Source organism: Drosophila sulfurigaster, chromosome 2L (genome assembly GCF_023558435.1).
Source record: "Drosophila sulfurigaster albostrigata strain 15112-1811.04 chromosome 2L, ASM2355843v2, whole genome shotgun sequence".
NCBI classification, from domain to species: Eukaryota; Metazoa; Arthropoda; class Insecta; order Diptera; family Drosophilidae; genus Drosophila; species Drosophila sulfurigaster.
In genome coordinates this window covers 22,890,899-22,910,441 of record NC_084881.1, presented here as the reverse complement: position 1 = coordinate 22,910,441, position 19,543 = coordinate 22,890,899, and the positions used below count along the sequence as shown (strand labels likewise).

At 39.0% G+C, this 19,543-nt stretch overlaps 3 protein-coding genes across 6 annotated transcripts; 2 read left to right on the top strand and 1 right to left on the bottom strand.

The window, feature by feature from the left end:
• The first annotated feature begins 1,462 nt into the window (after positions 1-1,462).
• On the top strand, positions 1,463-3,261 carry LOC133849904 (uncharacterized). 2 transcript variants are annotated; one of them, XM_062285934.1, is made up of 3 exons: positions 1,463-1,718; positions 1,775-2,943; positions 3,001-3,261. In XM_062285934.1, exons 1-3 carry the CDS (start codon positions 1,676-1,678, stop codon positions 3,106-3,108), a joined length of 1,320 nt encoding a protein of 439 aa, XP_062141918.1. In that variant the 5' UTR covers positions 1,463-1,675; the 3' UTR covers positions 3,109-3,261. The 2 variants fall into 2 exon arrangements, with proteins under 2 accessions (XP_062141918.1, XP_062141917.1); XM_062285933.1 differs by having other exon boundaries at positions 1,464-1,718; positions 1,772-2,943.
• Positions 3,262-4,961: 1,700 nt separating this feature from the next.
• LOC133848184 (uncharacterized) lies at positions 4,962-17,850 on the top strand. Its single transcript, XM_062283637.1, has 10 exons — positions 4,962-5,276; positions 5,862-6,000; positions 6,726-7,250; positions 7,311-7,608; positions 7,663-7,942; positions 8,155-8,506; positions 11,608-12,003; positions 15,472-15,780; positions 15,849-16,633; positions 16,695-17,850. Exons 2-10 carry the CDS (start codon positions 5,887-5,889, stop codon positions 17,158-17,160), a joined length of 3,525 nt encoding a protein of 1,174 aa, XP_062139621.1. The 5' UTR covers positions 4,962-5,276; positions 5,862-5,886; the 3' UTR covers positions 17,161-17,850.
• Positions 17,202-19,520, bottom strand: LOC133835294 (protein FAM151B). 3 transcript variants are annotated; one of them, XM_062265290.1, is made up of 5 exons: positions 19,409-19,513; positions 19,121-19,288; positions 18,782-19,021; positions 18,482-18,723; positions 17,202-18,423 (listed from the first exon to the last, which is right to left on the bottom strand). In XM_062265290.1, the coding sequence occupies exons 3-5, from the start codon at positions 18,888-18,890 to the stop codon at positions 17,860-17,862; spliced, it is 915 nt and encodes a 304-aa protein (XP_062121274.1). In that variant the 5' UTR covers positions 18,891-19,021; positions 19,121-19,288; positions 19,409-19,513; the 3' UTR covers positions 17,202-17,859. The 3 variants fall into 3 exon arrangements, with proteins under 3 accessions (XP_062121274.1, XP_062121273.1, XP_062121275.1); XM_062265289.1 differs by lacking the exon at positions 19,121-19,288 and having other exon boundaries at positions 19,409-19,520; XM_062265291.1 differs by lacking the exon at positions 19,409-19,513 and having other exon boundaries at positions 19,121-19,298.
• Between the last annotated feature and the right edge of the window lie 23 nt (positions 19,521-19,543).

The window sequence follows — 19,543 nt, the reverse complement described above, 5'->3', positions numbered from 1 at the left end:
AGTTTAGTATTAAAGATTTGTCTAAGAGATTATTCAATGCAGTTCAGCTACGAAGAATTTTTAAATTATAGGTATTAAATATTATTTCCCAGTTTTTAGTCCTACATATTTCCTACGAAGCACAATACTATTTATAATTTTTTGAAGATCATTATCAAAGTAGGTCAGAAAAAACAATGGCGTCATTGCACTGCTTGCATTATTCAAAACTGCAAGCAGTGCAAATTCGTATTTGTTGGTATTTTACAGTTACTTTTCATATATTTCTTGCATTCGTTTGTATTTATTACAGATATGAAATTGGGAGCGACATTCTCTAAACTTATTGGTTTATTTCTTCGAATACAGTTGATATAATATTCAAGTACTGACGCATTATCGGTGCCTTATACCAAGCACTTACTAATTTCTTTTGCCAAAATTTTGACAATATTTGTTGTGTTTCTTGAGGTTAAATGATAAACATTTTTATTATGCCAGATAAGATACTATAGTTTGTTGTCTTTTTTTTATTCACTGATAAGTTTTGGCATGATTTGTGTTTCTATATTAGGTATTACCCAAAAAATGAATGGCATGTAAAATGTTAAAGTCATTTTAGGGGAGTTTTTGCGTACATTTATGTGAGTTATAGATTTATTATTATGGGTGTAAACATGGTAGTAAAGATTATATCCAACATTGATCAACTTGGGCAATATGTTACGAATTATGAAAGGTGCGATATAAAAGTTGAAATTAGCTAGGTGGAAAAGAAAAATTTAAATTGTCTTCAATACGAAGAGATTTTATAGAAAAGATTAGTTTTTAGTTTACTTTAATATTGAATGAGCTTCCTATAATTATGTTTTGTGATAATATTGTTGGGGTATATACGATTGATATGGGGAAAATAGTGAAACAATGAAAGACTCATTTTGGTAATATAAAGTATTTAATGCGCGTTTAAAACGCAGTTTCCAGATGACTAAAGAAATGATTCGCATTTCTAAATATTTTGCAACCTTCACACATTTTAGTGTGTCCGTTTTTAGCAATCTTTGTGTGCCGAAATTTGCACGGAAATGGTAAAAAAAAACACAAATATTCGTGGCCACGCCTCAGAAACAATGCAAAAGAAACATGCACTCATATTTTTTGCCTATTTCTATAGCGACAATATCTCCAAACACATTTTATTGTAGCTGGGTTACTATATTTTTTAATTCTTAATTTCATATGCAGTCCTGTGACTCTATAAAACCCAAAATGCTGAGGCAAACATTTTTATTTTTATATGGAGTTGCGGGGAAAAAAGCTATTTAGTTTACCTGGGAACAGCGCATTAATATGAAATTAAATGATTAATGTATTTATGAAAATTGGCCTTTAAACGAGGTCAACAGACATGGGAAAACGTATTAAGTGGAAAGAGGAAATATTTCCCACTTTCAGAAATGTAAAGAGATGAGCCGATAGTCGTGACGCATCGTGTCTGTGATCGTTTGGCGCGTCTCCTCTCTAAGCAACAGTGCTAGCGAATAGTGAGGTAGGCAGGTAAAGTGGGTCGGTTGCCTGGAAAACCACCCCTAACAGAGCAAGGCAGTTCTTGTTTTGGTATGTATCTGGAATTGACTGGAACGCAGACAGCTGTCAGCGCGCAACGACGTCATTTGTTTTGAGCGCATTTACAAAAATGCGCCGCGACGGAAAAGAGCAAAACAGAAACGAGGAAGCAGGTAAGTACGCAATAACATTGAGAATCTGCCCACTGACCTTCACTTTGATACAGCAGACAACCGGAGCTCGTTGCTCCACCTAAACGACGATGTGCTAACGCTAATAGTCGACTATCTGGAAGTGTTTCAACAGTTCGAGTTGAGTCAGCTGCACAGTCGCCTGCTCAATGTTGTGCAGGCTTTGTGGCGCACACGCGTGCGCAGCGTGGAACTGCTTGACGAGGAGATGCTGGGTGTAAGCAGTCGACAGTTTCAGGCGTTCATCACTGCGCTGACTCCGCACGTGGAGCAACTGAACTGTCAGCGGTTGGACGTGCGACGCCTGCGTCAGCTGAGTGACGGAAGCTTGAATCGCGTCACACAACTGGAATGGGATCAGGGGCAAATGCGACGACGCGGTCGCTTGCGTTTTGTGGATGAGGATGTGCGACTACTGAAGCGTTTGTGCCCGGGATTGAGGCAGCTGACGTTACGAGGCTGCCAGTTGACGGGCAGATATCTGTGCGAGCTGCGGCAGCTGGAGGAGTTGTGCTTGGATGAATGCGAGTGCCTGAAGTCGCAGCATTTTCGAGACATCTTTCGCCGGCTGAAGTTGCGCAAATTCGACATTATGGACAACTGTGATGAGGTGAATTGCTGTGATTTGGTGCAGTTGTGTCCCACCTTGGAGAACATTAAGATTGCTGACTATCATCTGTGCATGGAAACGGACATTACACAGGAACTGATGCAGCTGCCACATCTGCGTGAGCTCTCCATCTACTCCAAGAACTTTGTGTTCGATGTGCTGGAACGCATTACGCGACCAAGAGTTGATCATGGCAAACTGATTGAGGGCGTCCGCTTCCATGGACTGCTCCACGATTACGGCCGCTTCTTCCGCGAGCTGGGCAATCTTCATCAGTTGCGGCGTCTGGAAGTCAGAGGTGTTCTGGACGAGGGTATGCTACAAAGACTCAATAATCAGATGCTGGAGCAGTTGGCTCCCCAGTTGCCGGATTTGCAGCAGCTGCACATTAATGGCTATAAAATGGAATCGGATGCGGCTTTGTTGAAATTTGTATCCAATTGCCGGCAGCTCCACATCCTTGATGTAACGGGTACACTTTGCGGTGGAGATGCATTCGTTGAACGCTGCTTAGCGCTACTGGCCAAGCAGAGTTGGCGCTCACAGCCGCTGGAATTGTGGATATTGTGCAGTGATATTAGCTACGATATACTGAAGGTGAGTTCAGGGTACAGTTGACATTCAATCCCTCCATAATTCCTCCTTTCATTTTAGTCTCAGCGATATGTGATCGACGAAAAGCTGCTGCGCATCTATAACAATCGAATGTTGACCGATCAGGACCACTTGCCCAACGTGCTTAAGTTCAGCTTTGTACGCTGAACTCATTACCTGCCCTACTTTGTTGGGTCCTGCTAATCTATACATCGAATTCATTGTTTAATCTACTAATAAATAACATGTATTATAATCGAATTAAGACGTAATTGAATTAAGACTGATTAAACTATCGAAAACGAATTTGCAAATTCATAATTATTTCGCAAAAGATTTGCTCAAACTTGAATACCCCAAAGGTAAGGAATATGGATTCATTTTACAACAAAAATTTTTTGTATCTAAAATGAAATTCGATTTTCTGTTTGTCAATTACATAGTAAAACAAACATCAGTAAAATATTGATAAAATATTCGCTTTGAGTAGCCAAAAATTTATTGTTACCTGTATTATATTTGTTATTGGGATGATTTGTCGGAAGAAGGATATGTGAAATTACTTACATATTAAAGAATTTCTTTTCTTATTAATAACCGTTTATTATTCGTCATTAACACAGAATAAACATCCGTAAATATGTTCGACATTGTACCGCAAGAGGTACAAGGGAAGGGAAATCTTGACTTTCACTGTCATTCATTGATTTGTTTCCCATCAAATAGATGCCACAATTGATTTTCTACTATTCTAATCTCTATATTTGTTTTGTATTATCACTGGAAATATTGCTGACTGCGCCATGCTGTCAAAATCTGACAATTAGCGATCATTAGCTGTAGCTATAGCTATAAATCTGTATTTGTATGACATATATGTTTTATATATACATATAAAGTGTATTTGTGTGCATCATAAATCATAACAAATATTACACTATCAGGGAGTATTATGTCACAAACCATCATGTTTATAAATACATAAGCGCAGCAATGACTTGCGCTGCTATATATATATATATATATATAGAGGTATAGTCTGTCTGTCCGTCTGACCGATTTTTAATATGCTTGCTTATTTTCACTGCTAGTTAAATTAGGCTTGTTGTAGATTTATGTTTTATTACAGATTTATAAAAATAATAATTAATATACATATATTTTCATTTTAAGATCAATGAGTAATTCCTTTGAAGTATCCCTTTAAAAGGGCATTTCAACTTCGGCTTGCTACAGTTGATTTTTCTTACAGTGTTGAGGATGTACATAGTTGTGTCGCTTATCAGATCATTCGGCAACGTCGGCTCCTCCGCCTCCATCTCCTGCAACGCCTCCTCATCAGTTTCTTATCAGTACGCACGAAAAATCGGAAAACTCGAAAGTCGAGAGCGGATTTTTGTTGTAGCGCGGCATGTTTAGTTGGTAGATGGACTCAGTTATATTGATATGTTTGCCGATTTTGGGTTAGAGTTGAGGCGATAACGAACGAACGACTCGATTCGATTCGATTGCCTTGCCCGTCTGGTTGCACTTGGGTATGCTGCTCCAATTTCCCCGTATAGTTGCCACTGCCACTGCAACTGCAACTAAGCCGTTGAAAGATAACCCTTGACGAGATTGTGGAACTTTTGAACCAAAAACAACACTAAGTGCACACAAAACTTAAAAAGAAGAAGTATTGTAAAATCGAAACGCTACACTGCAAGAAACACTACGAAGCATCTGAGAAGAAATGCCATTGACCGTTGTATTCAACATCCGCATGGAGAGTGGCTTATCTCTCGAATAGATGAATGATTTATGGTGGCGGAAGATCAGCCTCAAAGGTATGCTACACTTTCGTTTCGCTCAGTGTAACAATTCATTGATTTATTTTTATATGTATTGCTTGTTTCGTTTTTCGTTTTTTTGTTGTTTGTCTTTTTGTAGGTGCAGTATCAATTCAGAATGCGCCTGAAGCTGAGTTTTCTTTTAATGGTCAAGTACTCGTTGTATATAGGAACATTTTCCTGCTCAGGCCGACAGTCTTTATCAGGTCGGCATTTCGAGCGGTTCTCATCTCCAGCGACAATCGATCGTTCAGGATTCTTCCTAGCTCACTGTGATTGTGAAAGTAACATATGTATATATAGTGCATTATCTGAGCTGAAGAGTAGATAACCCCCGGCTGGGACCTTTAAGATCGCTTCGAGACGCGACACAGACACCGTAACAACAAAACTGGGAATACCTAGTCTAGTGTTTTTAACACGTGAATTTGCATTTCTGATTTGAAATTTGAGAAAAAACTGAGTATTATATATACACATCTTTAACTAATTTGTACAAAGAGCAGGGTAAGTGTGTCTAATAATATTTAGTAAAGATTAGAAATAATTACCAAACATGATGATAATCTATAAATTTAATGTTTAGACCTGGATTGTTTCATAATTTCAAGACCTCCACACAATGTATAGATTTATTGTCATAAGCTTACAAATTGAGGATTACATTGATTAAGACAATGTTTCTAGATCGTAATAGCCAACAACCATTATGGAATTAATCTTGTCTATCAAGAATACGAAATATGTACGTGTTAACCAGAGATTTAGTTTTATCAACATTGTATGAATAACGTGAATCTATTTTTACACTTAATTAATACATATTTGAAGGAATTATCGTAATTTTCAACTGATAGTGATAGTTGAACTAAACTCTTGAGGAAACAATTAATAGCAAAAATAATCAATTCATTGGCTATAAAAATGCCTGCGTTCATAACACAAATAATGCAAATTCAGTAAAGAATACTTGCAAGATGTAAACATATCGTGGCTACCCACGATATAATCAAGGAAAACCAGTCAAGTATAGATCAGTAGCTGTATTACGGCTACGCACCTGAGAACTAAAAGCTCGTAGTCTCATTCTAGTTGCGACCTGCGATCCGAAAGTGACATGATCGGAAAATCACGCATTGCCTTGACCAGCCTGCTGGGTCTAACTCTAGTAACAGTGGGATCCGTCTATCTGATCAACCTGGAGCATCTGCAGCACAAAGCCATGGAGTGGGTGAGTCAATGAAGGATATATGAATAGTTACAAAAATAAATTAAACGAAGTCAAATTAAAATCAAAAAAAATTAAAAGCTAAAATAATACAACATTTGCTTTACAATTTTACTTTATAAGTTAAGCATAGAATTACTAGTTAACTAAATACAATTAAATCAAGACTCTAACGAATTTTTTAATTAAAACTTTCAAATTAAATTTAATGGTAATTAAATAGTGATAAATAATGATATATTATATATATAATATAAAAATGATAATAAATGTACAGAAATTCTATATTGACATTCTTAAGAGATAATTTGATGTTTATTTTTTAATTATAATACAATATGTAAATAAAAAAAAACTATTAAAAATTTCATCTAATTGCACCAACTAATCATTAAATGAAAAGTTTAATATCAAATTGATGGATTCTAAAAATTAAAATAAACCACAACAAAAAAAGTATAATATAAACTAAAAATAAAAAATATAAACTACAAAAATAAAAATATATAATAAAAACTAAACAAAAAAAAATTAATTTAAAAAATAAGCTGATAGAAATTGTGTTTTGTGAGATTATTTATTCATCAAGTTTACTTTAAATATTTATTTATTAAAAAAGGATAGCTATAATTAAAATGAATACTAAGACTATTGGTAAAGCAGTTATGTTTAAAAATGGCTAATAAAAAACATTTTGTTAATAAAAAATAATCTATTACTACCGCCAGCTCATGGTGCTCAAGCCCAACACAATGATGACGAATCTCTGGCAGTATCCAAGCCTCCCCATGACAGCCTACGTCTACATCTTCAACTGGACCAATTCAGATGAAATCGATAATCCACTGGTGAAGCCACGCTTCGAGGAACTTGGACCCTACACCTTTACCGAGCAGATACAAAAGTTGAATGTCACCTGGCACACGGAGAACTCAACGGTGTCGTATCTGCGCAAGAGTCGCTTCACATTTGAGCCCGAGCTGAGCAAGGGAAATCTTAGCGATGTGGTGATCCAACCAAATACTCTCACGGTGGGCATTACGCACAAGGCGCAACGATGGAATCCCGTGCTGCGTTCCTTCATGATGATTGCCCTGAATATGTACGGTAATGATGCGACTTTTACGCGCACAGCGGATGAATGGCTATTCGAGGGGTTCGATACACCGCTGATTAAGATGAGTTCCTTGGTGCCCAGCAAGCTGTTGCCGGAAATGCATTTTCCCTACGAGCGCATAGGCTACGGATATCCAGTAAGGCCCCAGATGTATATATTTTCCAACTGATTGCTTACCAATTGATCACATTTTCAGCGCAATGGCAACACAGAGGTCTACGGCCATCATAACATCTATACGGGTGCCGATGACTTTAGTAAAATCGGGCAAATTGCGCGTTGGCGTTATGATGATGTGGCTGCGTCTTATCCACATTGCAAGCTCAAGGGCAGCATTGGAGAATTCCATCCGATACCGCTGCGACAAGGGGAACCTATCTCCTATTTTCTCTCCGATATTTGTCGCGAGCTGAAGGCGGATTATGCGGGAACCACAATCTTCGAGGGCATCGAGGCATATGTCTACAAAGGCAGTCGACGTTCTGTGGCTAATGGTAATTTAAACGATTCATTGTCTTTGGAAACAAGAGTTAAGCACTCGATTCTAGGCACCGATAATCCGGATAACAGCTGCTACTGCCAGGACAATTGTAAGGAGGTGCGCTCCGGTTTAATGAATGTGTCCAGCTGCTACTACGATGTCCCCATCTTCGCTTCCTATCCGCACTTCTACAATGCCGATCCCTACTACGTCGACGCTGTGGAGGGCCTAAAGCCCGATAAGGAGCGCCATGAAATGGTCATCATACTGGAGCCCAAAACGGGAATGTTGCTCGACATTAAGGCGCGTCTTATGATTAGTTTGCTGGTGGAGCCACGACGTGAATCGTAAGCATTGAAATACGAAAAGTCTATATTAATTAATGAGAAGTCTAGTAGAAATTTTCTACACAGCTTAGCTTTCAAGATCTGATCTAGTAATATGACATCCAAATTCTATATGCTAAAACATAAAAACAAAGTTTGTGCTTAGTTAGTTAGTTCGCTTTTTTTATGTTAATATGATTTATTACTACAGCTCGATTCTCTTCTATCTACAGCGCCTTTCGCAATGCTCGACGAACTTTTCTGCCTCTGGTTTGGGTAGACTATCGAGTGCAAATCACATCCGATCTGCTCTTCTACCTGAACCTGCTGCCCATCTCAACGATTGTTGCCAAAATCTGTGGCATTCTCGTTATCATTTTGGGACTAACGTTGCTGCTCTATTATCCGCGGAAAATCTTCATACAGCGACAGTTTATACGACAAATTGATATTACAAATCTGGAGAATCGCATTCAAACAACGAGTGCTGTGAATCCTGAGCTCAAGAACTATGGGGCCGAGGGTTCCCCCCTCCTGGTGGGTCTGCAATATGTTGCGGCGTCAGCTGAAGCGGAATGCGCCAGTTGAACGCGCAATTGGCGAGAATGTAATGTGATAAGTGTACAGTTCTAGGGTTTTCTAGGGTATGTCCGTCTGTCCATCGGTTTATAGAAAAATAAGTCGTTCGATTTGAAAGCCATCTTGATATAATTTGGCATATATTTCTTTCTATGTGGGTAATACTCATAAGGGATTAATCATACATAAAGTTGCCTAGGAATCGGTCTTGAAGTGTATTTCATAATTATGGTTTTTTAGTTATATTATTAAGTGTGTTTGATATACAATTAGTTAAGCTGATCGAATTCCAGGTATATTAAAAGCATTTTAACATTTTTGTTCCATTTTCTAACTCTTTCTCACTTTTAAAATATAGCAGTCAAAGTTCAACAATCTTAGGTTCAATAAACTGCAAGATTATAGCTGCAAATGTGTCATATTTTTTATACATAATTTTTATATACTGTATTCATAGCTCCAAAATTGTTGTACTCCGGATTTATTTGTTATCGGCATTTTGTACTTCGAGCGCATCACAAAATTAATCACTTAGTATACTCAGAACAGTCGAAGCAATTGCTTGCCTCTTACTGATAAGCAGGTTATAATAATAAAAATCATACTTTAATATAAATTTACTTGTACAGTATAAATTCTGATAAAACAAAATAAATATATTAAAAAAATGTTCACATTCCAATTGTTAAATTGAGCGCGCCAATCCAGTCATTGAAAATTCGTTCTAACACAAAATAAACGTCGATGCATTATTGTTTCAAACTGACAATAAGCGAATACATCGAAATATTACCGTTTCAAGAGATGGAACTGGTTTACATAGGCACAGAGAGCAAAGACATAATGAGTGAGAGCGAGTTTGAGAGCGTAAGATAGTCGCCGCTCTTTGTCTGCTCATTTGCTGTGGTAAATGCCCTGCGCAGTAAAGAGTATCAGTTCAGTAAACGTTTGGTAATATACAAAGAGCAGCTGCGAATATTCTATTATTATTATTAATCATACATTAATGCTCAACTAAAGTCAACAATAGAAAGTAAATACCTCGTCACAAATGGTAATTACACGCTTTGAACTTCATTAACATAAAACCCAGCGACTCTATTGCAGGGTATATGCGAGTCGACTTAATTGTAATATGTGCTTTTAATAAAGAATATATAATTGCTGCTGGTGGCGTTTTGAAAAATATAAAACAAAATAGTTTCAGTCGCAGACCAGGCGCAGTGCCGCTCAGACGCATAGATCGGACGACGCGTGGCCATTTTGAGCGAGTTCAAGATCAAGTTAACGAACGATGCGTTGAGAGATGTCTAGTGATTAAAAAACGAATGGGCGTGAGTGAGATACAAGAAGAACGCAAACGAAAAAATAGACGCCGCTGTTAAATACGAATATACGCATACGTTTTGCTCACGTTTACGCAAATTCAAAAAATTCCTATTAAAATTGAAACCAATAGAAAATAATACGCGGTTGCAAAAGGGCAACCAAAATGAAGTAGAAGTGGAAGCACTATAAGTGAACAAGCGTTACGAGTGCTAATAATAATACAGAAAGACGTCGCAGTTGCAACAAGCCACAACAAAACGACGCCTAAAAGTGAAAACGTAAGAGGGCAAATATCGAAAAAAAAAATATCCCTACGCACTTGAATTGTTGTTGCTCGGCGCGTGTGACGAGAGCATGCGCGTGTGTGAGTGAGTGGGAGAGAAAAAGAGAGCAAAAGGCGCGTACGCAAGAGAGTTAAACACACGCAGCAACAGAAGAAGCGTTGACTGAACGAAGAACGATCGTTCTTCTTCTTGCTTGATATTCAAGCTAATAAAACATTAACTTTGTTTGTTGTTGCGTGGATGGGGTCGCGATATTTGCACAAAATTAAATAAAAAAAGAAACCAAAGTGTGACGCATTTTCAGTGAATTTGCAAATTAATCCCAGCGCATAGAACAAACATACACACAAATGTATGTATACGATAGCCACATAAATGCTTAATTTTGGCACATTGCACTGTGGTTTCGTCTATTTATAGCATTATAGCAAATTCGCTATAAACATAGCGTAGCTGCAAAACATGTCAACAGGTTGCGGAAGTGACGAGCCGAACAAAATCAACAACTCAAGGATTATAGCGCAAGTAATAACCATAAGTAATTATTGCGTATTGCCATTTCAATCACACTCACACTAATTCAAATTCCTGCGAATCATAGTTATAATTGTTGTCTCGCTCTCACATACGCTAGACGACTTAATTAATATAACTTGGACTCGGCAACAGTTCTTCAGACAATTTACCCCCCACATATGACTAAGTGTTAATATGTTGACATAAATGAATTTGCGCAATGTTAATACAAAAAGAACGCGTAAACTAATCTAGAAGAGGCTGGGCTATGAGTGGGAGTGAGAGCAAAAGAGAGGCGTAGGCAAATTGCAGAGTGTAAAACGGGTTTTCCTATATGGATTCGATTTAACCTTGCTATGGCGATTTGTATTGTGCATCAATAACAGCAACTAACAACGCACGTACAAGCATAGGAATGTTAATGCTATTGCTACACATGACTCCCACTCCCCCAAGTCAAATAATAAAAAAAAACCGGTTTCCGAGAGAGCCGAGAGCCTTCCCCCAAAAATCATAAAGCGTACCAGCATTCAAATTAAAAGCAGTGCAAAATAACTATTTCATGAACAATTCGTACACTAGGTCGTTGTGTTATAAACAATAAATGGTTTAACAATTAGACAGCTATAATATTTATAATTACGACGTAGTCATAAGCTGCGCTCTTCGCTGTCGCTCTCCGGCGCGTGATCCGCTGTGGTACTTTTTCTTCTGTTCACACGCTCTCTATCGGTCGCCAATTGACATTGAGGCTCTCTCCCATTCCTAGACGAACGAGCCTTTCATCATCGATAACTAAAGTCGGCTGCAGCCGATAAGTCATTATTTCCCCACTCACACACATGCATAATAAATTCACTTTGCACAACACTGCATACAAGCTTTACTTTCAAGTGTTTAAGAGCGTAGCGATTTTAACACGCGCTCTCTTTAGATTTTGTTGGTTGTGTATTTGTATTGCTTATCTGTAATTTTCAGGCAGCGTCAACGACTCCGACAACGTCGAGTAGAGCAACGTTATACAAACGCTTGGCTTCAGTGCAGCGCTGCAAGAGCAAGAGAACAGGCGACAACGACGCCGACGTCGCACAACAAAAATCAACGAAAGTTTCCTGCAAAACAAAAAGACTAATAACTGCTGCTGCAAATACAACAGAAGGCGAAGACAGCAGTAGTGATAGTCACAGTGACAGCAGCAGCAGCAGAAGTCGTCATCATCGAGAACAGGAGCAACAACAACAGTTAAAGATGACATCACGTGCATGTCATTGTGCCTGGCGGCTGGTCATTGTGATATTGGGCGTATGCTTTATTGCCGCCGGCGTTTACTTGCTTCGCAATTGGATCGACATCTTTACGCGCATGCGCGGCAAGGTAAGATTTAAGTATATGATATCGAGTGAGTGAGTGAGTTTGTGCTGTAAGATTCTGTTGTCTCACGACGTTGCTATCAGATTTTATCTTATCGTGCATACGCATAATTACATCAGACGTGCCGAGTCATAATGTCAAGAGTCTGCAGTCATTTTGCAACACTGTCTGCATCTCAATCAGTCAATTGCCAAACTGTTTTATACATAGCACAAGGGGTCAACTGGACGTGAACCTTGTGAAAATTACCATACAATTAGACTTTCAACAGTAGCGTATAGTATAGAAGAAATTGGGTGGGAAATGATTTCAATTGGAATCAATTTCGCATAAAAAAAAGCCAAGAAGCAAGATTGAGTATGTGCAGGTGTTCAGGCAACAGCAGAATAAAATTTGGGACAGATAAGATACACAACAACAACATTACATTAATATTTATTTTTTGGCTACTGACTAAACTCATTCTGAACGATTGGTGATTTACCCATACATTTTTTTGGGCATTTAATCGGAGGGCGTTGATCATGGTAGCATGAATCATACTAACACACACCAGTTGTGTGGCCCTGGCAAGGCTTTAATCAGATCATTGATCTATTTTGGCAAACATGTTGCCAACACTGAATAAAATTACATTCACTCAATTTTCCAAAACATATAAACAAATAATTTTTGGTTTTTCCATAACAACACAATCGGGCATTCTTATACACTTTTTTATCTTATCAGAGCGAAAAGCATTTTTAGCGATAGAGCCTAAAGTCGCCGATTAGAAACGAGGTCTCTCTGTGAATCGGTTTGTTCATTTTTATGAGCATTATTCATTTTGCATTTCCTCCCCACGTCTCTCAACGCTCAATCCGGCAAAATCACAATAAAAAGCTTTTGGTGTATTACACCCAGCTTGTGATTATTGTTATTATTATTACACACACTTCTCTGATCAGGTGCCGTGCCCTTGACCGAAACCTGAACACCTGCTCGCAGTGTATTCCGTGTATTCAATGTATTCTGTATACCGTATCAGACAAAATGCACAGCAGAAGTTCTTCATCATCGTTTGCCGTAACAGACTGGTCGCATATTTACACGTGCCACTGTCGCACACACAAAGAGCGAAACACCAATCGCATTTTATCAGTTTAGTCATTTCCTGAAAGCCAAAAAACCCAACAGACCAAGAAAGATTATAGCCAGAGTCTAGAATTTTCAAAATGGCCGCAATGGATTTACTAAAAGTTTTCAGCCTAATAAAATGGCAGGCGGCTAATAATAACGAGGTTGATGATTACATATGTATGTGTCGATGTTTGTTTGATTGATTGATGAGCAGGGCCGGACTGCTTCTAGACTGATAATAACATGACACTCACATGACATTTGCCTAGTTGATTGGGGAAATTGCATAGACGAAAGTCAACAATGTTGCTAGACACAGAAAGAAACAAGTAAGAAAGTTACAGTCGAGTGTGCTCGACTGTGAGATACCCGCTACCCATTTTTAATAAAGGCAAAATATTGCGGTATCATTTTCAAAATATACCGAAAATACTAAAAAAAATACTAAAAATATACCAAATGGTATGTTTGGTATATCGATACAGCACACCATTCAAAATATACCATAGACGACACAATGTACCAGATTGTCACCCAAAGCAACTCAGACCCCTAGTAAGTAGGCGTTTTTCCCCATACAAAAGTATTTCTTTAATAACTTCCACAATTTTTATCTGATCGCAACCAAATTTTTAGGAATCATAACTACTACAGTAATTATTGTATATACCAAAATTCGTAGCTCTAGCTTTAAAATTACACTTGTTATTCGATTTTTTTTGATTTGCGGGGGCGGAAGTGGGCGTGGCTAAAATTTGAAATAAACTTGATCTGCGTGCAAATATAACAAATGCTGTCGAAAAAAAATTTTAGCTCTATCTCTTATAGTCTCTGAGATCTAGGTGTTCATACGGACGGACGGACAGACACACAGACACACAGACGGACAGACGGACATGGCTATATCGTCTCGGCTGTTGACGCTGATCAAGAATATATATACTTTATAGGGTCGGAGATGCCTCCTTCCACCTGTTACATACAATTCCTGCCGGCACAAAGTTATAATACCCTTCTACCCTATGGGTAGCGGGTATAAAAACAGAAAAAACCAGACTACACTACAATTTCTGAGTAGACAACCTTAACAAGGAAGTTTAAGGAGTGCTTTCAATTCGCAATCTTTTGAGCAACCTTGATAATCTAAATAAAGATTTAATAGCACCCCTTTTATGCTGTTGAATGAGTGCACATTTCTCAATCGAAATTGCAGTGCCCTATCTTATCATTAATTTCAATGATCACTTGTCACTTCATATTTGCAGCTATCGTAATAATGTGTTAACCTTTGCTTAAATAGCCTTGTTGACAAGCACACTGATCTGTAGGTCGTGAATACACTTAATGAAATGCCTTGAACCTCAATTATTTAGCATTCTATTCATTTGTAAATTAAGACAGGTACTTAATACGAAATAAAGGCTATAATAAAATATGGTTAAAATCGTGGCCCGTTAATGCAATTTAATGTGCGAAATTGAGCTTTAATAGCTTTTAATTTATGAATACATTAAGGGGCATAGAACAAAGTAAATCATAGTTCTCTATAATAATTCAATTATTCATTTAGTCATTTCTACATGAACACTTTTTATAAACTTTACAAATTATACTACATCGAATATTATATTAGATTTCCTTAAATAGATTTTTTTATATGAGCATTTGTGGTCAACAAATTAAATATGTTTTTAATATGTTTGTATTTATATATATATTACACATTTACTTCAATGTATATGAGTAATGTATTCACTAGATTGATTCTAATAATTATAATAATCAAGAGCTTTAGGAGTCGACTCATGTGAATGTTTCTTCATTTTGTAGAAGTACGAATGCCACAATGTTGCAAGAAGAACATTTCTAATGGTCTATATTCATATAATATTAATGCACACAATGGGTTGCACATAAATTAAATATCATTAAAATTTAATGACATTCAAAAATTATTTTAAAAAGCTAATAAAAAGCCAATACTTTTTATATAAGTCAATCTTAAGACTTGCAATTAAATATATGAAACGCTGCAATTAAAACCAGAATTTTGCAAGTTACTCACAACATCATTATTTCATTAGGCTTATCAACAGTATTTCAGTTAGACTTAAAGGGATATTACGCTATATCTATTACTTTTAACACTGCCAGACAACACAAATTACATAGCAAATCTATTAGCACATTTGAGCTAGTTGTTTATACCCAGAATTGAAAAGGTTATAGCGTTACTAATGTGCGCGCTTTATTTATAAACATTTGCAATTATCTTTGAGACGCATTGATAGCGTGATTGATTGATTATAATATCGCATGTTTCATCAATTAATTATTTTTGCCAACTTTCAGGAAATGGCACTGAGTCCCACGTCGCGAGCATACCCCGATTGGAAAGTGTCACCGCTGCCCCTTAACTTTGATGTTTACCTCTTTAACTGGACGAATCCGGAGGACTTTTATGTGGATTCCCCGCGGAAGCCACGCTTCGAGCAGTTGGGTCCCTATCGCTTTAGGGAACAACCCGACAAAGTGGACATTGAGTGGCACAATCAGAATGCTTCGGTGTCCTTTCGCAAGAAGGCTTTCTACTACTTTGATGCTGCCGGCAGCAATGGTACGCTCGAGGATATTGTCACCTCGGTGAATACTGTGGCGTATGTAAGTTGACAAAGTGCAGAAATAAATCTAAATTGAAAATTGCAATTAATTGATCACTTTTCTTGTAGGCCGCAGCACGTCGCCTCGATGAATTGTCTTCTTTTGCTAAGTTCGTAGCCTCAGCAACGTTGAGTGGCACACAGGAAGTGAGCGAAACCCACACTGCCGAGGAATGGCTCTTCAAGGGTTTTATTCATCCATTGGTTTCAATTGGAAAATTCATTCGGCCTGAGGACGTGCCCTACGATCGCGTTGGCTATCAATATGACCGCAATGGCACCACCAGCTTTGATGGCGACATTAATATGTTCACGGGCGCCGATGACATCAGCAAAATGGGACAAATCTACACGTGGAATAATCTAACGCATACGGGTGCGTTTGACGGCACTTGTGGCACAGTTCATGGCTCCATGGGCGAATTCTTCCCACCCAATTTGAGCACTAATGACAGCGTATATCTCTACATGCCCAAAATGTGTCGCGCCGTACCTTTGGACTATACGGAAACGGTGACTGTGCACGGCGTTACGGCGTACAAGTTTAGTGGTACACGTCATGCCGTGGACAACGGCACCATGTATCCGGATGCCAGTTGCTATTGCGTGAAAGGCAAGTGCAACCCAGCGGGAGTCATAAATATTGCTCCCTGTGCATACAATGCATCGATATACATGTCGTATCCGCACTTTTATTTGGCGGATCCCAGTTATCTGGAGGCTGTGGACGGTCTGCAGCCGGAGAAGGAGAAGCATGAGTTTTACATGGCACTGGAGCCAAACGCTGGCGTGCCCATGGATGTGGGCGGTGGCTTCCAAGCCAACTTTTTAATGGAGCCCATCAGAGGAGTATCGTAAGTTAATTGGATTGCAGTTTGCGTGACCTGAGATTCAATTTCGCATCTCTATTTGCAGTCTGTATGCGCGCGTGCCCCGTGTCATGATGCCGTTGATGTGGGCCGAGGAACGTGTGCGTGTCACGGAGGAGATTGCCGCTAACATTGCACTGGTGCCGCTCATAGTGCTAATTGGGCAGATCGTGACGGGCATTTTGCTTGCCGGTGGTCTGCTTTGCACTTGCTGGTATCCCACACGCAAGATGACGCGTCTGTGTCACAGCGATGATCCCAAAGCGAAGGCAGCGGTGCTGCGACCTCTGACCACGCTCAGCGTTGCTGGCGGCATTGGCAGTGGATTGACAAATGCCAATGCCAATGCCATTACAATGCAGCAGTTATTCCATCAGCATGACAGCCAGAATGAGCGTGTGGGCGTCCGACTGCTCGACTATAGACGCAGCTCGGGATTGACCGATAGCGGCTGCAGTTCGGCTAGTGAACGACTCCTTGAGAGCGGCTCAACAGATGTGATAATTAGTTAATATATCTATACGTATCGTTGCATCTTGCATTTTGAATCGACCCAACCGTTAAAACTTTATACATATACTATATAAATACTATAGATTGCCTTTTTTAGCCTTAACTGCCTCATACATAGCACCACAAGCTATTAGTAAGGAACACACATACACAAACATATATCATATCGCAACATACACTCACACACACACACACACACATATACACTCACACTCATATGGTTTCCTCACATCAACTGCGCACTTGTTGCGCGGGGACATATAGAGAGAGATTAATAAGATTATTTATTTATTAGTGCCAAAAACAAGAGTAAGAAAAAACACATGATAGAATGAAACGTGAAAAAGCAAAAAGAAACGAAGAGAAAAATCAAAAAGTCATTAACTATGTTAGTAACTTAATTTAAACGCTGTACATAAGTGATTAATCGCCTATCCATTGTTAACGTTAACGTTTAGTAAAACTGCGCACGTCCAAAGTATTTTTTTATATTTATACTACATATTACATAAATTTAATGCATAACAGTTATTTTTGTAAGTTCAAGTTCTCTTTTTAAGTTCAAAAACAAAATGAAGTGATACAATTCAAAGTGGGATTTAAGTTAAAAGAAAAAAAAGAAAACAAAACCCAATTCCTTAAAAAAATAAAAAGAAACCAAATTGAAATCGAAATCAACAAAACAAAAACCACAGTGTTTAAACGCTTTTCAGCCAACTGGAGATGGCCCAAAAGCAGATGCTAATAAAGCTGAAGCTGACCAACGAATTAAAGGTGCTGGCTCCGCTGTCCGTGTTACCCAAATCCAACTGGGAAGACAGTTCCTCGGGTACATCCAAATACACACGCTCCACTCCGAAGCCAAAGATGAGCTGTCGCAAACGTTCCACGTTCACATAATCATTCTCCGACGACCAGATGGTCAATGTGCTCTCATTCGTATCATTGACGGCTGCCACCAGATTGTGCAACTGCTCGATGCTATTGGCCGCAATGCCAGCGCGTACTGGAAACGTGATCGGTTGCCCAGTGGAGGTCACATTGTTGTCGCGTATGGCCTGCAACATGGCATCGCATTGCGACTGCGTGTATTCGCCATCGCGGAAATCTGCACCCCAGTTTGTGGTCCAGCCAATGGAGAGCACCGCTTGCTTGTAGCGATTGCAGCCGGCAAAGAAACGGGCCGGATCCACGGGCACCGTTCTATTCTGATCCACGGGACCGGCTAAAATATCCGCATTGATCCAAATTGGATATGTCATCTATAGCAAGGGAAATGCATGCTTAACAATTGTAATTCAACTACTATTTAGTGTATACTTTTGGAATGGTCTCGTCTAGTATGTCCAGCGCACCTTCGAACACCTCAATGGACTTGAAATCCAGCTTGACACCCTTCTCCGCGCCCTCGTTCACCTCGTTGTGTGCCTTGATCTGATAGAGGAAATCTTCCAGCGTCAAATCGGAGATGTTTGCCGGCGGATGCGCCATCACAGGTAGATTGTCACCCTCTCCATTCAGCTGGCCCAGCACAATATCCGCCTCAATCATATCGATATCACCTGTAAGTAAGTAAAAGATGAAGTTGAGTTTAAAAAAGATGCACTGCATTCGACTTACCGCTCAATGCATCGGAGAGAAGCTGCTGACTGTTGACTGCATGTGCCCAGCTGATAGCGGTCAGGTTAGCCGCCTTGGCCAGAAGTTTGCCCTTGTCGAAGCGCACCATGTTTACTGTTGCTGGCTCCGATTGCAGTACAATGTCTATGGCGGATTGTTGTGATGGTGTTGAGGCAAGTTCGTAATAGAAGACGCTGCTGTCGTTTAATGCAGCGCCATCGATGCCGACCGCAACGAGTGCTATTTAAATCAATTTATACAAATTATAAATAATGTGTCGAGTAACTGTTGAAGTGCAAAAGATAACTGAACAAGGGAAGGGGGTTGTGGGCTGCTTACCTTTTCTAATGGAAATCGACGCTCACAAAGACAAGTCACATGAATGGGGGAAGTAATTCTCAACGAGTGTGTGTTTATGTGAGTGTGTTGCGACGCTCGTGCACACAGTGATAGTTAATGAATATGAAATGCTTATAAATTGACACTATCAAATGCTGTATGTGAGAGCTGCAAAAATTAAAAACAATGCACTTTTTGTATGATATGGAAAATAACAGACTCAATGCGCAGACGCAATCTCAGTGCAAGAGATGCGAGTATAGAGTATAATAAATTTTAAAAGATTACCCAGTGTGCAAAGAAAGAAGAGTATTTGTGATGATCCATGATGATCACGTTCTGCTTGCGAGCTCCGCTTAATTGCCATGGTTCTTAGTGCAGCGGAACAATTGAAATGCCCTTAATTAATCAGCAAGAAGAAAT

What these genes read in the sequence shown, in the direction of transcription:
- LOC133849904 (XM_062285933.1), top strand. Translation starts at nt 1,676, where the DNA reads ATGCGCCGCGACGGAAAAGAGCAAAACAGAAACGAGGAAGCAG. An exon ending in AAACAGAAACGAGGAAGCAG is followed by an intron (nt 1,719 to 1,771) that starts GTAAGTACGCAA and finishes ACTTTGATACAG; the next exon opens with CAGACAACCGGAGCTCGTTG. An exon ending in TTAGCTACGATATACTGAAG is followed by an intron (nt 2,944 to 3,000) that starts GTGAGTTCAGGG and finishes CTTTCATTTTAG; the next exon opens with TCTCAGCGATATGTGATCGA.
- LOC133848184 (XM_062283637.1), top strand. Translation starts at nt 5,887, where the DNA reads ATGATCGGAAAATCACGCATTGCCTTGACCAGCCTGCTGGGTCTAACT. An exon ending in GTGGAGCCACGACGTGAATC is followed by an intron (nt 7,943 to 8,154) that starts GTAAGCATTGAA and finishes TTCTATCTACAG; the next exon opens with CGCCTTTCGCAATGCTCGAC. An exon ending in CTGAAGCGGAATGCGCCAGT is followed by an intron (nt 8,507 to 11,607) that starts TGAACGCGCAAT and finishes TGTAATTTTCAG; the next exon opens with GCAGCGTCAACGACTCCGAC.
- LOC133835294 (XM_062265289.1), bottom strand. Translation starts at nt 19,487, where the DNA reads ATGGCAATTAAGCGGAGCTCGCAAGCAGAACGTGATCATCATGGATCA. An exon ending in CTTCTTTCTTTGCACACTGG is followed by an intron (nt 19,022 to 19,408) that starts GTAATCTTTTAA and finishes TGATTTAAATAG; the next exon opens with CACTCGTTGCGGTCGGCATC. An exon ending in TCTCTCCGATGCATTGAGCG is followed by an intron (nt 18,724 to 18,781) that starts GTAAGTCGAATG and finishes ACTTACTTACAG; the next exon opens with GTGATATCGATATGATTGAG.